At 44.3% G+C, this 20,000-nt stretch overlaps 1 protein-coding gene across 2 annotated transcripts in view; it reads left to right on the top strand.

Annotated features, from left to right (window-relative positions):
* Positions 1–20,000, top strand: part of LOC308096719 (neural cell adhesion molecule L1.1-like) — a 47,017-nt gene that overhangs the window by 25,155 nt on the left and 1,862 nt on the right. For both annotated transcript variants that reach the window (XM_080444140.1, XM_080444139.1), the window contains exons 6-26: positions 861–1,031; positions 1,339–1,453; positions 3,933–4,117; positions 4,490–4,621; positions 6,303–6,446; positions 6,595–6,706; positions 8,614–8,774; positions 9,257–9,410; positions 9,750–9,877; positions 10,596–10,697; positions 12,611–12,817; positions 13,056–13,126; positions 13,957–14,182; positions 14,567–14,673; positions 15,354–15,612; positions 16,187–16,309; positions 16,452–16,622; positions 17,161–17,274; positions 18,306–18,461; positions 19,668–19,799; positions 19,902–19,974. In XM_080444140.1, the coding sequence (XP_080300266.1) occupies positions 861–1,031; positions 1,339–1,453; positions 3,933–4,117; positions 4,490–4,621; positions 6,303–6,446; positions 6,595–6,706; positions 8,614–8,774; positions 9,257–9,410; positions 9,750–9,877; positions 10,596–10,697; positions 12,611–12,817; positions 13,056–13,126; positions 13,957–14,182; positions 14,567–14,673; positions 15,354–15,612; positions 16,187–16,309; positions 16,452–16,622; positions 17,161–17,274; positions 18,306–18,461; positions 19,668–19,799; positions 19,902–19,974 (3,043 nt within the window). The remainder of the gene's footprint in view (positions 1–860; positions 1,032–1,338; positions 1,454–3,932; positions 4,118–4,489; positions 4,622–6,302; positions 6,447–6,594; positions 6,707–8,613; positions 8,775–9,256; positions 9,411–9,749; positions 9,878–10,595; positions 10,698–12,610; positions 12,818–13,055; positions 13,127–13,956; positions 14,183–14,566; positions 14,674–15,353; positions 15,613–16,186; positions 16,310–16,451; positions 16,623–17,160; positions 17,275–18,305; positions 18,462–19,667; positions 19,800–19,901; positions 19,975–20,000) is intronic.

Genomic DNA, 20,000 nt, shown 5'->3' with positions numbered 1-20,000 from the left:
TGTGTGTGTGTGTCTTTAGTCCAAATTTTTGCTCATCTTTACCACTCTGTCAATTATAAAGAGAAATGGACGGTTGGAATCATACTTGGTCTTCCTTTATTCATTTGACATTTGGTGTGAAAGTCGTGGTGCTAACATCTTAGATTAGAGGGTCAATCTGTCAGACAGACACAGAAAGGTTGATTAGACATAGTCTGTATGTCTGTCTTCTATCTGCCTAAATGTCTGTCTGTCTGTCTGTCTGTCTGTCTGTCTGTCTGTCTGTCTGTCTGTCTGTCTGTCTGTCTGTCTGTCTGTCTGTCTGTCTGTCTGTCTGTCTGTCCATCTTATTATCTGCCGGTCTCATCTGTCTCTATAGGTCAGTGAGTCTGAGTAGCTCTGTCTGTGTGTTAGCATCTTATCTGTGTGTGTGTGTGTGTGTGTGTGTGTGTGTGTGTGTGTGTGTGTGTGTGTGTGTGTGTGTGTGTGTGTGTGTGCGTGTGCGTGTGTGTGTGTACGCGTGCGTGTGTTCGTTTGCGTGAAGAGCCCTATCGGAGGGTTTTGCATCACCCAACTGCATTGCAGACTGCTTCCACTCCAGTTAATGAATGCAGCACTGAAAGCTGAGGTTTACCCCTTGTTTTTGGTCCTTATTATTCCCCCCCCCCCTCTCTCTCACTCTGCCTTTGTCTCACTCTTTCCCTGATGACAGGCAGTACTCCAGCCTTTGAAGTAGTCTGTACCCACTCTGCCGTCTGCACTCAGAGTTTCAGAATGTGCGCTCGCTTCTAAACACCACCAAATGAAAATATAGCATTCTTGCTATCCTGTACATTCCTTACTTCCTTTTCGTTGATCACTCTCTTCTGTCTCTCTCCCAGAGATGGTCCACATCAAGCAGAGTGAGAGAGTGGTGGTGGGGCAGGATGGTAACATGTATTTTGCCCACGTCATGAAGACTGACAGCAGACATAAGTACATCTGCAACGCGCAGTACCCGGACGCCAGGATCATTCTGCCCAAGGAGCCCATCTCCCTCACTGTTACAACAAGTAAGAACACACAAACACACACATGCACGCACGCACGCATGCACGCACGCACACACGCACACACATAGAGACACATAGAGACACATAGAGACACAGCGACACACACGCATGCACAGACGCACACGCACACACACACTCAGACACACACTCGCACACACTCACAATCCACATACCACACCTGTGTCAGGACAAACGGCAAAGACACTCGGTTGATAAAACATATCTACGTAGATTGCAACTTCCTTTGTTTTTTTCATCTCCGAGCCTCTGCTGCTTTCTGTTTCTTGCCCCCTTTCCCCCCCTCAAGGTAATGACGCGTCACCTGCCAGAAAGCCCCACCTGTTCCTTCCCCATGGCACCCATACCTCCAAGAAGGCCCTTAAGGACCATAGTCTCATCCTCGAGTGCATCCCCAAAGGCCTGTAAGGATCCGCCGTGTGTGTGTGTGTGTGTGTGTGTGTGTGTGTGTGTGTGTGTGTGTGTGTGTGTGTGTGTGTGTGTGTGTGTGTGTGTGTGTGTGTGTGTGTGTGTGCGTGTGCGTGTGTGTTCTTGTGTGCGTGTTTATGTACAAGTTATTACAGCCATTTTTTTCGTCAAACTGATGTAAATTATATATTAATTATATAACACTGAAGACTATACTGTCCTTCATCAGTCCCTGCATATGCCAATGGTCAATGTGTTAAGCTTGTCCTATACATATAGCCAAAAGTGCCAGGAACCCCAAAGGCAAAGACACAGGAACAAGGAAACAGGGTTATGGAATTTATTCAATCAAAAAGGTTACGTTGGGGGAGGTCTGTAGAGAGCGGGAGGGGAGAGATCCTGGGGATGGAGAGAGGGTTTGGGAATCCAGAGAGTGGGTAGATGGAGCGATGGTGAAGACTGAGGAGAGTGGGTGGGAGCCACAGGATTTACGGAGGGAGCCACAGTAGTCAACGTTCGAGTGTCGGGTGCCAGTACTCAGCAGCTTCGCCTCAACCCTCGCCTGTTCATAATTCAGTTCACCAAATCCAAACCATTCATCTTTTCAATGTGGGTAACCAAGGGCAGTATAGTCTTCAGTGGACGTTATAATTTACATACAGCATAAAAATGATTGTATGTAAATTACACATCATGACACATGGTGATGGCGGTCGTATAGCTATTGTGACAGCAATGGTAAACAAACCACGATAACCGCAAACCTCAGACTCATTATTGATCTCTAAAGAAAAGCGCAGCTCTGATTTACTGATAGGGCACATATGTTCAACATGCAGCCTTATTAAAGCTACTGAGCCATAGCCTGATGTTGTATTCAACCCAATGACCCGTGAGGATATCATCTACAGTGGCTAGGCTATCAGTGAGACAGAGCCATCTGACTGCATGAAGGAGTGAAGGGAGGTTAGCCTGTTATTGTGCTAGCTTATCTAATAAGTGATAGTGATTTTTAAAAATGCTTCTTTCTTGGTTAACCACTTATTGCTCCGTAATTGGACGCTGCGTTCATGATTTAAGGCATTTTGTTCAAAACGGGCCACTCCTGCAAACTTTGGAAGCCAATCTTAGCCAATCAGGATGGATGGTGCCGGAGATTAGCTGCTCATAGACGGACGGACAGACACACGCACACTGACACACGGACAGACAGGGGTGAAAACATAGTCTCGGCCATGCCTTTAGCCTGGCCTTCGACAGCTTCCATGCACTGTTGGTGCTGCATGTTCTGCTCTGCAGGCAGCCAAAGTGCTCTCCTGGCCATCACTCTGTGAGTCAAGGCTGAGAGACCCCTACAGGTTTATTTGTACACTCTCCTTAACATTAACCTGTTGGGATTGGTTTATCTCTCTGTCCCCTAGTGTGCTCTCCTAAAAGCCTGTGTCCCAGAAATGGCAGAATGACAAGGGACAATAAATACCCCTGTGCCGTCTACGAGGCTCAGTGTCACCTTCGTGCGTGTGTACATGCATCTCTCAAGCCTGATTTATACGTAGTTGCACGTGAGTGCAGATATATATAGCAGATAGATAAGCTCACAACGAGTCATGCTGTGAAACATTGTGAGCTTGTAGATCACTTTAGCTTGGAACGAAGTATAAATCAGGCATCAGACAACTCAAAGACAGTAAATCTAGGACATTCTGTTGCTAAATTTAGTATTTATTAGCATTAGTATGTTTTGTGTCATTGGACTGCAATTTCAGCTCGGGTTGTTGGGTGAAAAGTGAGCAATGGGAAAAGTGAGCTAACACACACACGCACGCACAAACACTCACACGCATGCATGCACGCACACGCACCCATACACACACACACACACACACACACACACACACGCGCGCGCACGCACGCACACGCACGCACGCACGCACGCACGCACGCACGCACGCACACACACACACACACACACACACACACACACACACACACACACACACACACACACACACACACACACACACACACACACACACACACACACACACACACACACACACACACACACACACACACACACGTACAGTTTCTGTTAATTCTAATCTCCCTCCATCCCAGAGGAGAGAGTACTCCGTTTCCATGGCAATTAATGGGCTCTCCCCTAATAAGCTCAAAGCGATGAGATGGGATATTACATTATTAGCTACATTATAATCATCATTCATCTGGGTTTGCAGACACACCTCTCTTTAATGTCTTTTTTAAACTCTAATTTCCTCCCATAACTATCTATCGATCCAGCTCTCATATCTTGTCTTCCTCTTTCCTCCCATACTTAATTCTCTCTCTCCGTCTGTCTGTCTATCTGTCTCAGTCTGTCCGACCAATTGCATATCTGTCCATCGTAAATGTAAGTCTTTTTGTCGCCTTTTTTAATCTCTTTCCTTCTCTCTCTCTCTCTCTCTTTCCCTGAAGACCCACTCCGAAGGTGGAGTGGAGGAAGAAGGACGGCAGTCTGGCGGAGACGGGCGGGAAGGTGGACACCCACGGCCGCTGGCTTAACTTTGAGAGCATCGCCCTGGAGGACGATGGCGAATATGAATGCAAGGCCACCAACGAGCACGGATCGGTCACCCATTCCTTCACTGTCACCGTGGAGGGTGGGTACACGTTAACACGTACAGTACATGCACAGCTCATGCTACTGGAAATAACATGCGTGACACACCATAGTTCTGCTTCACGCTTCCTGTGACTTCTTTCTCTGTCTCTCGTGCTCTCGTTTCCTCCCTGCTTTGACTACATCCCTTGTTTTCCTACATCTCTCTCTCTCTCTCTCTCTCTCTCTCTCTCTCTCTCTCTCTAGTGATGATTTATATTGAGAAAGTTGTTGAGATGTTGTCCCTCTAACTCCAAAAAGTGTACAAATGGAACCAAATGCACCCGTAAGGGTGCAACGCACTTCGGAGTTGCTCTTCGGAGTTGCTCTTCGGAGTTGAATTAACACTAATGATTTCACTCTGTGTGTATAGCTGAGCCCTACTGGGTGAAGCAGCCCGAGAGCCTGCTGTATGCTCCAGGGGAAACGGTCCGTTTAGAATGCCAGGCTGATGGCATCCCCACCCCCGCCATCATCTGGAACATCAATGGCCAACCTGTCACAGGTACGTAATTACCTCAGTCTCTGGGGGAGGCACTGGATTTGGAGGTAGAGCGGCCGCCTTGGAACCGGAGGGTTCCTAGTTTGATCTCTGTAACCTCCATGTCGAGCAAGACGCTGAACCCCTAACTGCTTCCAATGAGCAGGTTGGTGCTTCAAATGTGTGTGTGTGAATGGATGAATGTAGCGCACAATTGTAAAGTGCTTTGGATGAAGACCCCATAGAAATGCAGACCATTTACTGAACTCAATGAACTCAAAGATAGAATAGAATAGAATAGAACAGAACAGAATAGAATACACACACACACACACACACACACACACACACACACACACACACACACACACACACACACACACACACACACACACACACACACGCATGAACATCGATCTTTTGGGCTGTATAGCCGTTTGGCCTCCCAGCATAGCAGTTGAATGGCTTTTGAGGAATAAATGTTATGTCCCTGTTGACCACTGACATTATGACCAAATGAAATTTGCCAACAAAATGCCAGCTTTAAACTTCTTGAATTGAATGGCTGTGAGTAGGGCTTAAAGATTCTGGCTCGTAGTCAAAACATACTCACGTCCCTCTGGCGCCGTGCCATCAGCGTTTGTTTATATCTTTAATTTATCTCTGCACTAACCGTTTTTTTTCTTGTTTGACAAGCACAGAATGATTTCAGGGAAGTCCATTTTGTGTCTCTTCCAGGCAGTCAGCTAACGGTCCACAACAGAGTAGCTTTTAGAATGGGGGATGTGGCCAGCAGCCTTGTCTTAAGATGGTTTGACCAAGGTCTTCCTCTGTCTTAAGTGCTTCCCTGAGAGAGAGAGAGACCTAGAGAGACAGAGGAAGAGAGAGAGAGAGAGAGAGAGAGAGAGAGAGAGAGAGAGAGAGAGAGAGAGAGAGAGAGACACACACACACACACAAACACACACACACACACACACACACACACACACACACACACACACACACACACACACACACACACACACACACACACACACACACACACACACACACACACACACACACACACACACACACACACACACACACACACACACACAGAGACAAACAGTCCTGTAGCAGCTGTAGCTGTATCTGCTGAAGTAGAGAGTGTTAGTTAAATATGACTTTGCAGTAGCGGTCAGTGGTTGTTATGTTCTGTTTCTGTTTGAGTAGCTCTAACAATATTGGCATGTTGACCTGGCACAATGACCTCCATTTGAATCACCAGTCTTGCAAGTCTTGTTTTATTTGCTCACTGTCCATGGAGCTGACCTGTATGCATTCCACTGTGTTTTGTTTGGAAACACTACTTTTAACATGTGACAAATAAAGTTACATCGATTGATTGTACATTAGCCAAAAATAGACGACCTACACGCTCACAGCGCGTTGCAACGCGTTGTGAGTGTGTAGATCTGCTATTTTTGGCAAAGAGTGAAAGTAAGCGGGGAAAAAAGCAGCCCAAGTACAGAGCCAACTCAGGTCCAGTCTACTAATTCTAGAGGGTTTAAGTGGTTAAAAATCCTTTCACCCTATACCTCCTGTCCCTGTGCACCCCCACTTCCCCTGTCTCCCGTTCACTCTGCTTTGTTCTCTCCCCTTTCTCTCTTTCCCATTCATCTCTCTTCTCCCTCCCTCCCTCTCTCTGTCCGCCCCCTGTAGAAGTGGATGAGGACCCCCGTCGCAGGGCGTCGGGAGGCGTGTTGATATTGAGGGACGTTGCGTTTGGCGACACGGCTGTGTACCAGTGTGAGGCCACTAATGAGCACGGAAACATCCTCATCAACACCTACATCTATGTCATCGGTGAGTGTACACACACACACACACACACACACACACACACACACACTCACAGTACAAACATCAAATAGCTGATCTATCTCTCTCTCTCTCTCTCTCTCTCTCTCTCTCTCTCTCTCTCTCTCTCTCTCTCTCTCTCTGTCTCTCTCAGAGCTTCCTCCTCAAATCTTGTCAAATGATGGAGAGGTGTACCGAGTCGCTGAGGGAAAAGTTGCTAAGCTTCCCTGTGAAGTCTTCGGCTCCCCACTCCCACACGTCACATGGTAAGATGCACGTACGCACGCACGTACGCACGCACGCACGCACGCACGCACGCACGCACGCACGCACGCACGCACGCACGCACGCACGCACGCACGCACGCACGCACGCACACACACACACACACACACACACACACACACACACACACACACACACACACTGTTCTCTGCTTTTTGTGAAGATTAAACTTTCAGCTATTTTTCAGCTCGACATTCAAAATTACCATATCATATATTCTCCGAAACGAGGCCCAACTTGTCTGTAATCACTTTACTTCAATTAATGTAGTCGTGTTTTGAACTTTAGCTCATAATATATCAGAATAGGAGTGTTTATTAGAATACATGTTAAGACTTATAAGTAATTGCAAAATGGGATATAAGGTAATTTGACAAATTATGCTAAATCAGTGCCTCTATCCTCATACATGCTCTTCAGAAGGTCCTCAGATTTGATGAAACCATGCCCCCTAGTGGAGGCTTTTTAGTACAGCATCATTTGGCTCATCCAGATGGTCTCATCATTGAGGACAGGGCCACACCCAGGTTGCTCAGTTTCAGTAGCTTGACACCAGAGCTGCCTGGAGGCTGTGGACTTCATTAGCCTGTTAACTGGGTGCACATGTTACATTAAGTAAAACATCTATGTGTCATCAATAGGTCTACCTCTATTGTATTACTCATATTACTAAAATTAGTATTTTTTTACTTTCATAAAAAAAGAATAAAAACATGTATAAAAAAGAAAAAAGATCAGTCGCAGTATTTAATTACATACAGTATCTGTTATATTCCCATCTGCAAAAAAAGGAGTGGGGTGGGGGGTTGTACAGCATTTGATTTAATTGATTTCTTTTCAGGCATAGGACCTACCACCATTAGAAGAACTCTACAGTTAGGTCCAGAATAGATTTTAAAATTATCCTAACTACTTATAAAGCATTACACGGGCTGGCCCCACCTTATATTTTGGACCTACTGCCTCCTAAGGACAATATGGGATCCCTCAGGTCCTCTGACAAAGGCCTTCTTAAAATACCTGCGTCCAATCGCAAAACAAAGGGTGACCGGGCTTTTGCAGTGGTTGCTCCCACACTGTGGAACGCCCTACCATTGGCCATAAAAAAAATGCAGGGTCTGTTGAAGGTTTTAAGAGGATGTTAAAAACACATTTGTTCCGTAAGCATTTTTACCCATAAAATTCTACCTGACTTTCACGGACAAATTGCTTTGTTTTAATCCTTGTTGTTGTATTGTTTTATTACTCTATTTATATACTTTTATACTCTGTTGTTAACTTGTTAATTGTGTTTAATTGTGTTCCATTGTACAGCACTTTGTAACCTTGTTTTGAAATGTGCTTTATAAATAAAATTTACTTACTTACTTACTTACTTACTATTATAACAGTATTGTGTTTTAAAAGATTAGCTGTTCTGTACTGGTTGTGGAGGCACACACAGTGTGACACAATCGTTCAACACCAATGAATGAAATGCTCCGGAAAGAGAAAATACCTGGTAGCTTACAACGATCTAGATAAAAGCCACCTACTGCAGCACTGCCTAGATAATAGAGAGATGACTCATCCATCCGTCTGTCTTGTGGTGTATACCCTCTCAACTGCACTACAGATTGATATAGAGTATAGTGGACAGTTCTCCAGGTCTGAGTACCATTAATTGATTCACATCTGTCTATCATCCATTCATTGATCGGCCAAAGAACACCTATTGATCCAAGCAGATGGATTTACGGCTATTACCTTGAAAAATAGTTTTATTTCATCCACTGATCAATACAGTTTGTGATAGCTCTGTGTGTGCGTGTGTGTGTGTGTGTGTGTGTGTGTGTGTGTGTGTGTGTGTGTGCGTGCGTGCGTTTGTGTGTGTGTGTGTTCCCTACAGGGATGGAGAGGGGTCTCTTCCTCTCCTGTCAGATCCTCGTGTGGCACTGATGACCAATGGGATGTTAGAGCTGTCCAACGCCAGTCGAGATGACAGAGGCGCCTACACCTGCACCATCAGGAACACCAACATCTCCATCACCGCTTACCTGGAGGTCCTCAGTGAGTCTAAACGCTATTGTTCTCATCTACCTGCTTGCACTGCTGATTCAAGGGAACTGAAGGTTATTCTGTGTTCTGTTTCACTTGTCTAATGCCTCAAATGGGATGCTAACATGTAAATAGCAGTAACCACTTTCAGCCTGGCATCCCTACTTTTGGGCAATGGGCATGTCATTATAGGTGGAAATGGTCTAAATTGTTTGAAAATGGCCGATATACAAGCTCACAATGCGTTCCATTGTGCTTGTAGACCGACAATTTTTGAATGGCTGAAATGTGTAAAATACGGCTTAAGAGACTAAATACCGACCCATGTGAAATATTTTTATTAGCACTGATTTCAGTGTTGTCACTTAAAAATTTTAATGAAGAAAAGAATATTTTACACAGCAACCACTATTGCTTTCGCTTGAGTGGTCATTTATCACACACATACACTCTGACCCGTCCTCTCTGTCCTGTCTGCTTGTGTGTCCTGTCAGATCGAACCGTGATGTTGGCCGGCCCCCATCACGTGCGCGTCTTTAGAGGCAACAGCTCTCAGTTGGACTGTCGCTTCTATATGGACCCTCAGCTCAAACAACCCCAGATCAACTGGAAACGAGACGGTCATAAGCTGGTCCTGGATCCATCAAAGTAAGCACATGTTTTTATGATGTCTCAAACTCCTTCACTGGCCTCTCTCTGTACAATGTTTAGAAGCTGTCGCTGTGGGAACTTATTGTAATTTATTGATTGATTAATCCATTGATTCATTAACATCTTGATCCAATTCATAGGACCGTCTTCTTATGATTTATTGTGTCAAAGAATGAAATCCTGCTAGTGACAGACTTGTCATGTGCCTTTTTTAAGGTATACTGTCTTTAAGAATGGAACCCTATAGTGACAGACTTGTCATGTGCCTTTTTTAAGGTATACTGTCTTTAAGAATGGAACCCTATAGTGACAGACTTGTCATGTGCCTTTTTTAAGGTATACTGTCTTACCAAATGGAACCCTGCTAATGACAAACTTGGAGTTAAAGGACAGCGGGCAGTATTCCTGTGAGGTCCTCACTGAAGTGGACGACGTAGAGGCCAACGGCATCGTCACTGTAATTGGTGAGTAAAGCCTGATTTATACTTATACCATACGTTGTATGGTGGTGTCGCATGCCGAAAATAGCCAATCTACAAGCTTACAACGAATCACAATAAGACAATACTATATATCTATCTTACAGTATGTTGAAATTGGCTTAAGGGAGGACTGGCCGGCGGGCGGGCAGGCGGACCACGTCTTCACGCTCATGTCACTATGACTCGGCCATAACCATATAAGGAGTTCCCAATGCAAATACGCCCAAATATGGAGTGTGTTGTCTAACCTCAATATGTCGTCATGGCATCAGGCGCAAACAAATCACTCAGCTCCATATATGGGCACAAAAGGGGGCTTGCCCATATATGAGCATATACTGATCTCCATATACAGTATGGGCATGAAATGGACATGGACTGACAGATACAGAGATCTCCATTTGTGGGCATATTGGTCGGATCTGCAGTGCGACGTAGCAGCCCGAACTCTGTATATTACATTTTGATTGTAATTACCACAACACTGTGTGTGTGTGTGTGTGTGTGTGTGTGTGTGTGTGTGTGTGTGTGTGTGTGTGTGTGTGTGTGTGTGTGTGTGTGTGTGTGTGTGTGTGTGTGTGTGTGTGTGTGTGTGTGTGTGTGTGTGTGTGTGTGTGTGTGTGTGTGTGCGTGCGTGCGTGTGTGTGTGTGTGTGTTATGTATTGTGTATTATGTATTATTTACATGTTTTGTCCCGCAGATTGTCCAGAACCACCCTATGGGCTGGCCCTGTATGACATTCAGGACCGCAGTCTCACCCTCAGTTGGCTCCTTGTACCCTCACACAACAGTCCTATCACAGGTACTGAACAGACATGCACACACACGCACGTACGCATGCACGCACACGCACATGCACACACACACACGCGCGCATGCACACACACACACGCGCGCGCATGCACGCACATAAACAGGAACAGTATTTCCATGCTCTTCTCATAAATTAAATTATTTTATGATTTGATAGACTTTAGTACATGATCACCGCCTTAATCATATTGAGCTGTGTATTCTTTTTCAATTTGTGTTTTAAATGTCTCATTGAGTGAAAAACAAAAATCAATGACTACGTGTACATGCACATGAAACTCTGGTTACTGGGAATAATCAGGTCGTTCAGTTTTTAGCAATGTAAGTCAAAATGTACATGGTTCAAAACAACTATGTACTGTAAATACCTTTTATACAGTTTACAGTATGTAGATATACATAACACATTAACCACTTTAAACTGCAATCCATAACTCATTTGTATGAATAAATGTTATTAAGACCGATCTGTATGGTAGAGTATGTTAATACAATATAACTAACTTCTATTGAGACATTTAATAAGGTACAGTAGGACACCTACTGGTTGACAAGAGGTTCTGCTTGAAACTCAAATGGAAATACATTTTCTTCCCAAACATGCTCTCCGTTGTAGCTCAACAGCAAAGATTTCAGGACTTGCGCTCAAGACCGAGGTTCTGCTCCCAAGCAGCACATGAAAGTTATGGTTTGCAGCGTTAAACCCGGTTTTATACTTTGCTGTAAAAACAAAATAGCAAAGATATGCTGACCTAAGCTCACAACAATCGCAACGCGTTGTGAGCTTGTAGAGCTGCTAAGATATTTGCCTATAATAGAGCCCAAAATATGGACACCAAGTTGAGCGGCTAAATTATGTCCACTTTCTCATTATTGGGAAGTGCTTCTATTCCATCCGATGTCTCATTTGTTTCAGTGAGTGCACTGTAAATAAAAAGTCTATTTTGAAGCTGTGTTCATGGCTGAAGTGGATTGAACAGATGAAATCAATGACTATGTGTCAGCTCACACAAAACTCCAGTTATTGTGAATACAGGAAGAAGAATAACATAATGATTCCATCAAAGTATATATGGCTCCATAACACCATCTCCCCCAATAACCAGAGTTCGATTTTTATGTCGTGGCTCTGTATATACGTGTCTCCTTCTATGCATGGCTGGCTCTGTCTATGCGTGGCTCCTATGAGGCGAGCCGTCTAGATTAGAAGAAGGTCTTTGAGAAGCTCAAAGCATAATATCTCCCCTGCCCAAACTGGCTGTCTGTCTCAGCCCTATGGTCTTAGCTAAGCAGTAGAAATGTTGGTGTTAGTACAGGAGACCAGGGTTCGAATCTCAGGTAGGACATACAGTAAATCTTACAGATTGCAGTTTAACATCCATCGCTAGCATTGTGGGTCAATCTACAGTACACTATTGTCTTTTTTACACACGCAATGTTGAGAAACCTAAAGAAATAAGACAAATGTTGAAAGATTTAGCAGAAACCTATTTTCTTTGTGTTTTTGGGTAGACTTTTCAAATCAAGCCGTGCTCACAGAAATCAAACTGAATGTGTTGTGTTATCTATTGTATCTCACGTTTCAAGTTCCTGAGTTTTTTTGCATCTTTTTGTACTGAAATTAATGGAATCCAGTGGCTTCCTCAAAAACAAACAATCCACATTATGCTTTGGAAGTATTGCAGTATTGTCACATACAGTATACAGTGAGTTGTCAATGAGCTAAAGAGGCCAGACTACCAGTATCCTTTAAGATTCTAGGTACTGTAAGATCCTTCTAGATCCGTCTATATACTGGAAAGAGCAGATCGTCCTAATATACTCTCAGTGTACATTATATGCACAGTATAATCCTCAAAATGTAATTTTTCTTACAAATAAATAATTTTATTTTTCTCTCAGACTTCATTGTAGAGGCACAAGAGGCGCAGCACACAGAAGAAGTTCAGGGGAACTGGGAGAAGTGGAAGCATGTCTCTGGAGATGTCAACCACCTGGAGTTGACCCTCCAGCCATACTCCAAGTACCGCTTCCGGGTCATTGGGGTTAACGAGGTTGGCCCCAGTAAGCCCAGCGAAGAGTCAGAATCCCATGGCACACCACCTGCTGGTGAGAATAGAGCAAAATGTAGACACTGTTGAGTTTAAAAACCCAATACCACAATCACAGCTAAATATACATTTATCACCCTGTTTTTACTATTGACATCTGTAGGACCATGCCAGTACCTTAAAAAAATACGATGTTGGAAAATTGCTCGAAAAGCTAGGTGGCCTAATTAGCCGTGGATCCCTTTTGGACCTGCCATCCTTTGTCTTAACCATTCTATAATGTCATTTCCCTATAGTTCCAGACACAAACCCCAGTCATGTGCGGAGTAATTCCTTAGACTCAGGGACTCTGATCATTGAGTGGGAAGTAAGTATGATGACTCTCTTGACATGTGGGTTTGGGAAGGTTACTTTTCAAATGCAATTCGTTACAGATGACCATTTATCCTCTTAAAATATAATAAGTAATATAATATGTTTTATGACTTCATCAAAATAATGTAACCTGATCACTTTTGATTGCTATTTGTTTACTTTCTAAATAAATGTTTTAAACCAGGATGGTGTACAGTATGCACCTCATAAAAACAGACAAGAGTTGTCAGTCATAGTTGTTATTTTTTATTGTTGAACGTTTGACCACTGAAGTCATTCTCATCTGAACACATAATGTCATCTTTACTGTTACACGGTAAAATCTACCCATAATACAGTATGGGTACAAAGAGTGTTACACTGTGTTGTACACCCTTTGAGTGTTACTATGGACCCACCTTTCTGGCTGAATGCATGACCTTTCCCCACAAAATGCAAGAATATGGCATGCCTAAAAATATCATTTTTCATTTTACAATTAGGTTATGGTGGTTTGAAGTATATTTGAGTGTAACCATTTTGTAATCACCAACATTTTGATTAGTCACTGAAATGTAATCACCACATTTGTTATAATTATAACTGACATATCTGGAATGCAGTATGTTGCTACTGTACATGAGTTGACCTGTGTGTGTGTGTGTGTGTGTGTGTGTGTGTGTGTGTGTGTGTGTGTGTGTGTGTGTGTGTGTGTGTGTGTGTGTGCGTGCGTGCGTGCGTGCGTGCGTGCGTGCGTGCGTGCGTGCGTGCGTGCGTGCGTGCGTGCGTGCGTGCGTGCGTGTGTGTGTGTGTGTCTGTGTGTCTGTGTGTCTGTGTGTGTAGGAGATGGAGAAGCGCAAGCACAACGGTCCAGGCTTCCAGTATAAGGTATCATGGCGTCTGTCAGAGGGTCAGAGCCAGCACTGGAACCACAGCTACACGCTGGCTCCACCGTTCCTTGTGAATGGCACAGAACCCTACTCACCATTTGAGATCAAAGTCCAGGCCGTCAACACCCAGGGAGAGGGACTCGCACCTATCGCTGAGATTGGATACTCTGGAGAGGGCGGTATGTGTCACACTTTTAATTTACTGAATGCTAACAATGCAAAATACCTGATTTAAACTTTAACACGACAAATAGCAGCTATACAAGCTCACAACACGTCACATCGTGACGTGTTGTGAGCTTGTAAATCTGCTGTCTTCAGTGCAATAGACATCAGGCATTTTTTTTGTTTTGTTGAAAGAAAGAATAAACACAAATAGACTCCCACTAAAATATTAACTAAAACAGCAGCGCACTGAGATTCTTCATCTTTTAAAAAAAAGGTTGTCTTCTCTTCTCTCTTCTCTTGTCTTCACTGTCTTTCCCATCTACTCATTCACATGCTCCCCTCCCTCCTTCATGAATGTTCGCTTATCCAAACCCCCCCCCCCCCACCTCTCTCAGTGCCTCTGGAGGCTCCGGGTGAGGTGGAAGTGACTGTGATGAACAGCACTGTCAGAGTGACATGGGAACATGCCCAGAGGGTGCAAGGACTGCTGCTCGGATACAAGGTAACAGCAACACCCCCCCCAAAGTCTACAGGGAAACAAAGGCTTTCTGGCAACTGGGAAATGTTAGAGAGGGATGCTTTGATATGATTCAATTAGTGCTTTAAACCTAAACTGGCTTATAAACCAGCTATGGTACTTTAGTAACGTTTTTTACGGCATTGCCCTGCAGGAGGCACGCAGTAAAAAAGGAGCTAAAAAGTTGCTAATCTCACAAACCGCTGGACTGATCAGCGCCAGATTTCTTGTAAACACTGCCAGTAGGCCACAGAATCTCCAGTATCTCCAGTACAAACGTCAGTTGGAGTCACACGTCACAGAAATGTCACAGGCGGCTGACGTCATAGATTACTGATGTCATAGTCTGGCCGTTCCCATGTGGGTCCCGAGATCCACATGATTTGTTGTAATATAAAAAGCAACAACAGTCAACTGCAAAACATCAAAGCAGTCCTTTAAAGCAGAAATCTTTGGAAGGTGCATTAGTTCAATATTTCTTTAAAAAAAAATCTCCACATTCTCTCTCTCTCTCCTCTCTCTCTCTCTCTCTCTCTCTCTCTCTCTCTCTCTCTTTCTCCTCTTATCTGTCCCTATGTGCTTGCTTGTCCCCTGCTCTTATATCTCTCTCTCTCTCTGTCTGTCTGTCTGTCTGTCTGTCTGTCTTTCTCTCTCTTCACGTTCAGATCTACATCAAAAGACTGGGTTACCAGGGAGAACGGGGCAGGAGAGCACTGGGACAGATGCACAATGACAGGGAGAGAGAGGGCAGGGAGGAGGAGGAGGACGAGGAGAGCAGGGCGGTGGAGGTGCTCGGTATGAAGACGTCAGCGGAGGTGCCAGGACTCCGGCTCTATTCGCGATACGAGGTGTCTGTCGCCGTTTTCAACAGCAAAGACGACGGCCCTCGCTCGCAGCCAGAGCCCTTCAGCACACCAGAAGGAGGTGAGAACAATTAGCAATTTAGGCATTTAGCAGACCGACCACATCATAAGACCAACCACCAACCACATCATTAATGGTGGAAATGTGCGTGTTTGTGAAGTGATGTGGCATTTCATTTGAGCATATCTGAGGTGTGCTTTGTCATGATTTGAGCGTGATTGGAAAACCTATTTTGACCATTCAAAATGCTTGAAGAGGACTTTCTTTACTGCAGTGGTTCTCAAACTTACATTACATCTACTCTGTTAAAAATGTCCTGGGGGGGGAACCCCAGACCCCCCGCTTGGGGGCGTGGTCAGTATGACCTCCCCCGGAAAAAGATCTCCTGTTATCGAACGGTCTGAGGTTGGCAGGTATGGTGTAGGCCTAACATCGTGGTTATAAAACAGTTACTAACCAAAAGGTTTACAATGTATATTTCGGTTTGTATCAGTGGTGAAGCGAGATTTACAGTCATGTGGCATATTTTATTTGATCATGGCTTGTGTGTGTGTGTGTGTGTGTGTGTGTGTGTGTGTGTGTGTGTGTGTGTGTGTGTGTGTGTGTGTGTGTGCGCACGCGCATGGGTGCGTAGCTCCTGGTCCTCCTGCATCCTTGACACTTGAGAGCCCGTCAGAAACAGAGCTAACTCTTCACTGGACTCCTCCAATCCAAACCAATGGAATCCTGCTGGAATACATTGTACAGTATCAACGGGGTAAGTTGAAAGTATAATTATTGTTTTTTTTTGTCACTCTGCCAATTCCCCTTGAATAATGAACTGTCTGTCTGTCTGTCTGTCTGTCTGTCTGTCTGTCTGTCTGTCTCTATCTGTTGTCTGTCTGTCTTCCAATCCACAGAGGTGGAGAACAAAGACGTGAAGATGTCCATAATACGTGATCCCACCCGGACCTACTTAGAGCTGGACAACCTAGATCCTCACAGCGGCTACATCTTCAAAGTGAGCGGCCGCACGGCCGCAGGGGACGGACCTCCCATCACGAAGAAGGGCTCCACCTTGCTGGACGGAGGTGAAATTACATCACATTTTACAGGGGATTAAAATATGTGTGATTGTTTTTTGTGTACAGGTAGAGTAAATATCTTTTATTCTGGTTTCTGGACATTATAGCAGCGATAATAAACACACAGTATACAACAAGTAAATAACAAAACAAAAAAAGCTGTAATCAGAGAATCAAAGAATAGTAGCAGTATTAACTTAAGACAGTTTGCCCGTGAGGTGCTAGAAGCTACTGTGTGCAATGTTCCTTATAAACATCTGTCTGTGCCAGTGTCCTGTGGCATTTATTTGCTCAGGTTTATTCTTCCTTGAATGCAAGTCAATGTTATAGTCCACAGTCCACATAATCCACTGTGTGGATGCAAACGGAAAATCTTTACGATGCACAAATAAAAAACTTTGCAAATAATTACTTCCCTGTAACATACAGAACTTTCTATCATTTAAACTTTTTTCGCTTCCTCTCCTCTCCTCTTCTCATCTGCCCATTCCAAATCGCCTCTCCTCTGACTCTCTCCTTTTGTCCCTCTGTGCCGCCCATCTAGTTCCTCCATCCAACATCACTCTGGTGGCCGGGGAGACATCTGTCAACTTCAGCTGGGTGCCCGGGACCCGTTACAGGAACCATGCCTTCCAATTCCAGTACCTGAGGAAGGGAGGTAAGAGGAGGGAGGGGGTTTGATTGATTGATTGATGTACTTTATTTAGTAAGACATGAGAACAGTACATGACAGTACATAACAGTACATGGAAGTACAAATTCACAATACAAGGTCTACTAAACTGGAAAACTCATTAAGCACTGAGCTTGTTTAAGATGAGAACCCCATGCACACAAATCATGATGATGAGGTGTAGACCATTGGACCACTGGTTCTCAAAGTGGGGTCCAGGGACCTTTCTCACACTTTCCCTTGAAGTCTTCCTCGTTTTTGAAGGGGTTTCAAATGGAAAAGCGTGGGAAAGTGACCTTTTAACCTGCCCATAATCACGCTTGTTAAACAGTGGTGAAGAACACAGACAGAGAGGGAGAAAAACATCACCTGTGGGGTGAGAGGGGTGAGAGAGGCAAGGGGTGAGAGAGGCGAGGGAGGAAGAAAGAAAGATAGATATAGGGATACAACTTTTTGCATCTGTTACTTGAGATACACCAGTGGAGAGAAGAACAAGAATAGAGGGAGGAAAGAGAGAGAGGGAGGAGGAACTACGAGGAGGAATTATGGTAGAATTACACATTATATTGTTATGTTCTTCACCTTTTGATTTATGATATATATTCTGACCTTTTGCATATTACAGTATAAGAGTCAAGATGCCATGGCACTGACCTGGTATCTATTGTTTTGGGTTCAGTTTGTTCCTAATGACACTAACTGATTCTCTCTTATCATGATTATAACTATCCCTATATATCCCTTCTGTTCCTGGCAGAACTACTTTACCACTGATCTTTGTGTCTAATGTACTTCTCCCTATGATATCATGTAATTAAAGCACCACCACCACCATCTTGAAATAGTGTCTCAGACTCCTCTTGCCTCGTCAAATACTGACTGATTGATTGATGTGTGTGTGTGTGTGTGTGTGTGTGTGTGTGTGTGTGTGTGTGTGTGTGTGTGTGTGTGTGTGTGTGTGTGTGTGTGTGTGTGTGTGTGTGTGTGTGTGTGTGTGTGTGTGTGTGTGTGTGTAGGTACAGTCGGGGCGCAGTGGGAGGAGTCAGACTTTGTGGACACCTCGCAGGGTTTCTTTCCACTAATCGGTCTTCAGCCAGGAACTAAATACCACTTCATCATCACCCACGCAAACCACACGCACTGGGACCAAGAGATCCAAACTTCTGGACCAGGTAATTGTGAAATGCTATACGAAGTCACACAGACACACACACACACACACGTACGATATTATGTATAATTTGTGGTACGATGAATAGGGAAAATAGACAATCTACAAGCTCACAACGCACCACATTGTGACGAGTTGTGAGCTTGTAGTTCGGACATTTTTTGAAATTCTTAAAATGTTTAAAAATATTCTATATACCTAATAGGGGGCGCCAGGTTTAAAGCCTTAATTATTGCTAGGGTTAAAGGGTTAATAATCAACTAGAAAAAGTGCTCCCCGGAGCACAGGTCTCTGCCAGGTCAGGTAGGTTATTGTGGGCCAGATCCATCCATCTTGATCACATGACTATAGAGATAATGTGTACCGATTTGCGTGATGTTTGGACAAAATCTGTAGGAGTAATATCAAAAAATTAGTTTTGCAAAAATCGGCCTCCTGGTGGCGCTATAATAGGGCAATGTCAAAAGGGTCTCATTTGTTCCTCAATGTAGTGGCGAATGTGTATGCAAAGTTTCACCGCAATCGGACGATGCGTTCATGATTTGAGCCATTTTGTTCAAAGAAATAAAAGGCAGATGTGAAAAAAGCAGGGCAAAGGTTTTTCCTTGGCCTCTAGGGAGTGCGCATACAAAGTTTTATGCAGATCGGTGCAGTTATGGGTAAAAACGCAAATCGGCCTGTTATAGCGCTGATTTGAAAATCTTCAAGTGGCATTTCTTCTTTGGCCTAGTGGGTATGTGCCTGCAAATTTTCATGGAAATCGCTCTCTGTGTTCATTATTTGAGGCATTTTGTTCAAAACTGAGCACTCCTGCAAACTTTTATCTTAGCCAATCTGGATGGAATATGAAAAATCTGAAAGACTCGTTTCGTTTAATGACTATAGAGATACTGTGTACAGATTTGCGTGATGTTTGGACAAAATCTGTAGGAGTAATACGAAAGAATGTGTTTTGCAAAAATCAACCTCCTGGTGGCACTATAACAGGCCGATGTGAAGAATTCGGGTTCTGCTCTGGCATCCAGGGAGTGTGCGTGCACAGCTTCGCTGCGATCGGCCCAACGGTGCCGGAGATTAGCTGCTCACAGACACACGGACACACACACACACACACACACACACACACACACACACACACACACACACGGACGGACAGGGTGCAAAACCTGGTGGAGACAATCACAATCTTTCTCTCTGTGTCTTTCAGAGCTGTCAGAGGTGGCTGGTGGTTTTGCCACACAAGGTTGGTTCATTGGACTCATCAGCGCCATCGTGCTGTTGATGCTGATACTGCTCATCCTCTGTTTCATCAAGCGCAGCAAGGGAGGCAAATATGCCGGTAAAAACACACCCTACACCCACATTCACATGCAATGTTACCGCAGTCTTACATTGTTGTGGATGGAATGTTCGCTGTCTGAAGAGATGTTTTCTCCTGCAGTGAAAGACAAGGAGGAAGGTCAAGTGGATTCTGAGGCCAAACCAATGAAAGATGAAACATTTGGAGAATACAGGTGAATGTCAAATGGCTGCTGTTGTC

This window comes from Gymnoscopelus braueri, assembly GCF_963280865.1.
Source record: "Gymnoscopelus braueri genome assembly, chromosome: 12".
Classification (NCBI taxonomy): domain Eukaryota; kingdom Metazoa; phylum Chordata; class Actinopteri; order Myctophiformes; family Myctophidae; genus Gymnoscopelus; species Gymnoscopelus braueri.
Note: the sequence above shows the minus strand (reverse complement) of the source record. Positions and strands in the feature narration are given on the sequence as shown.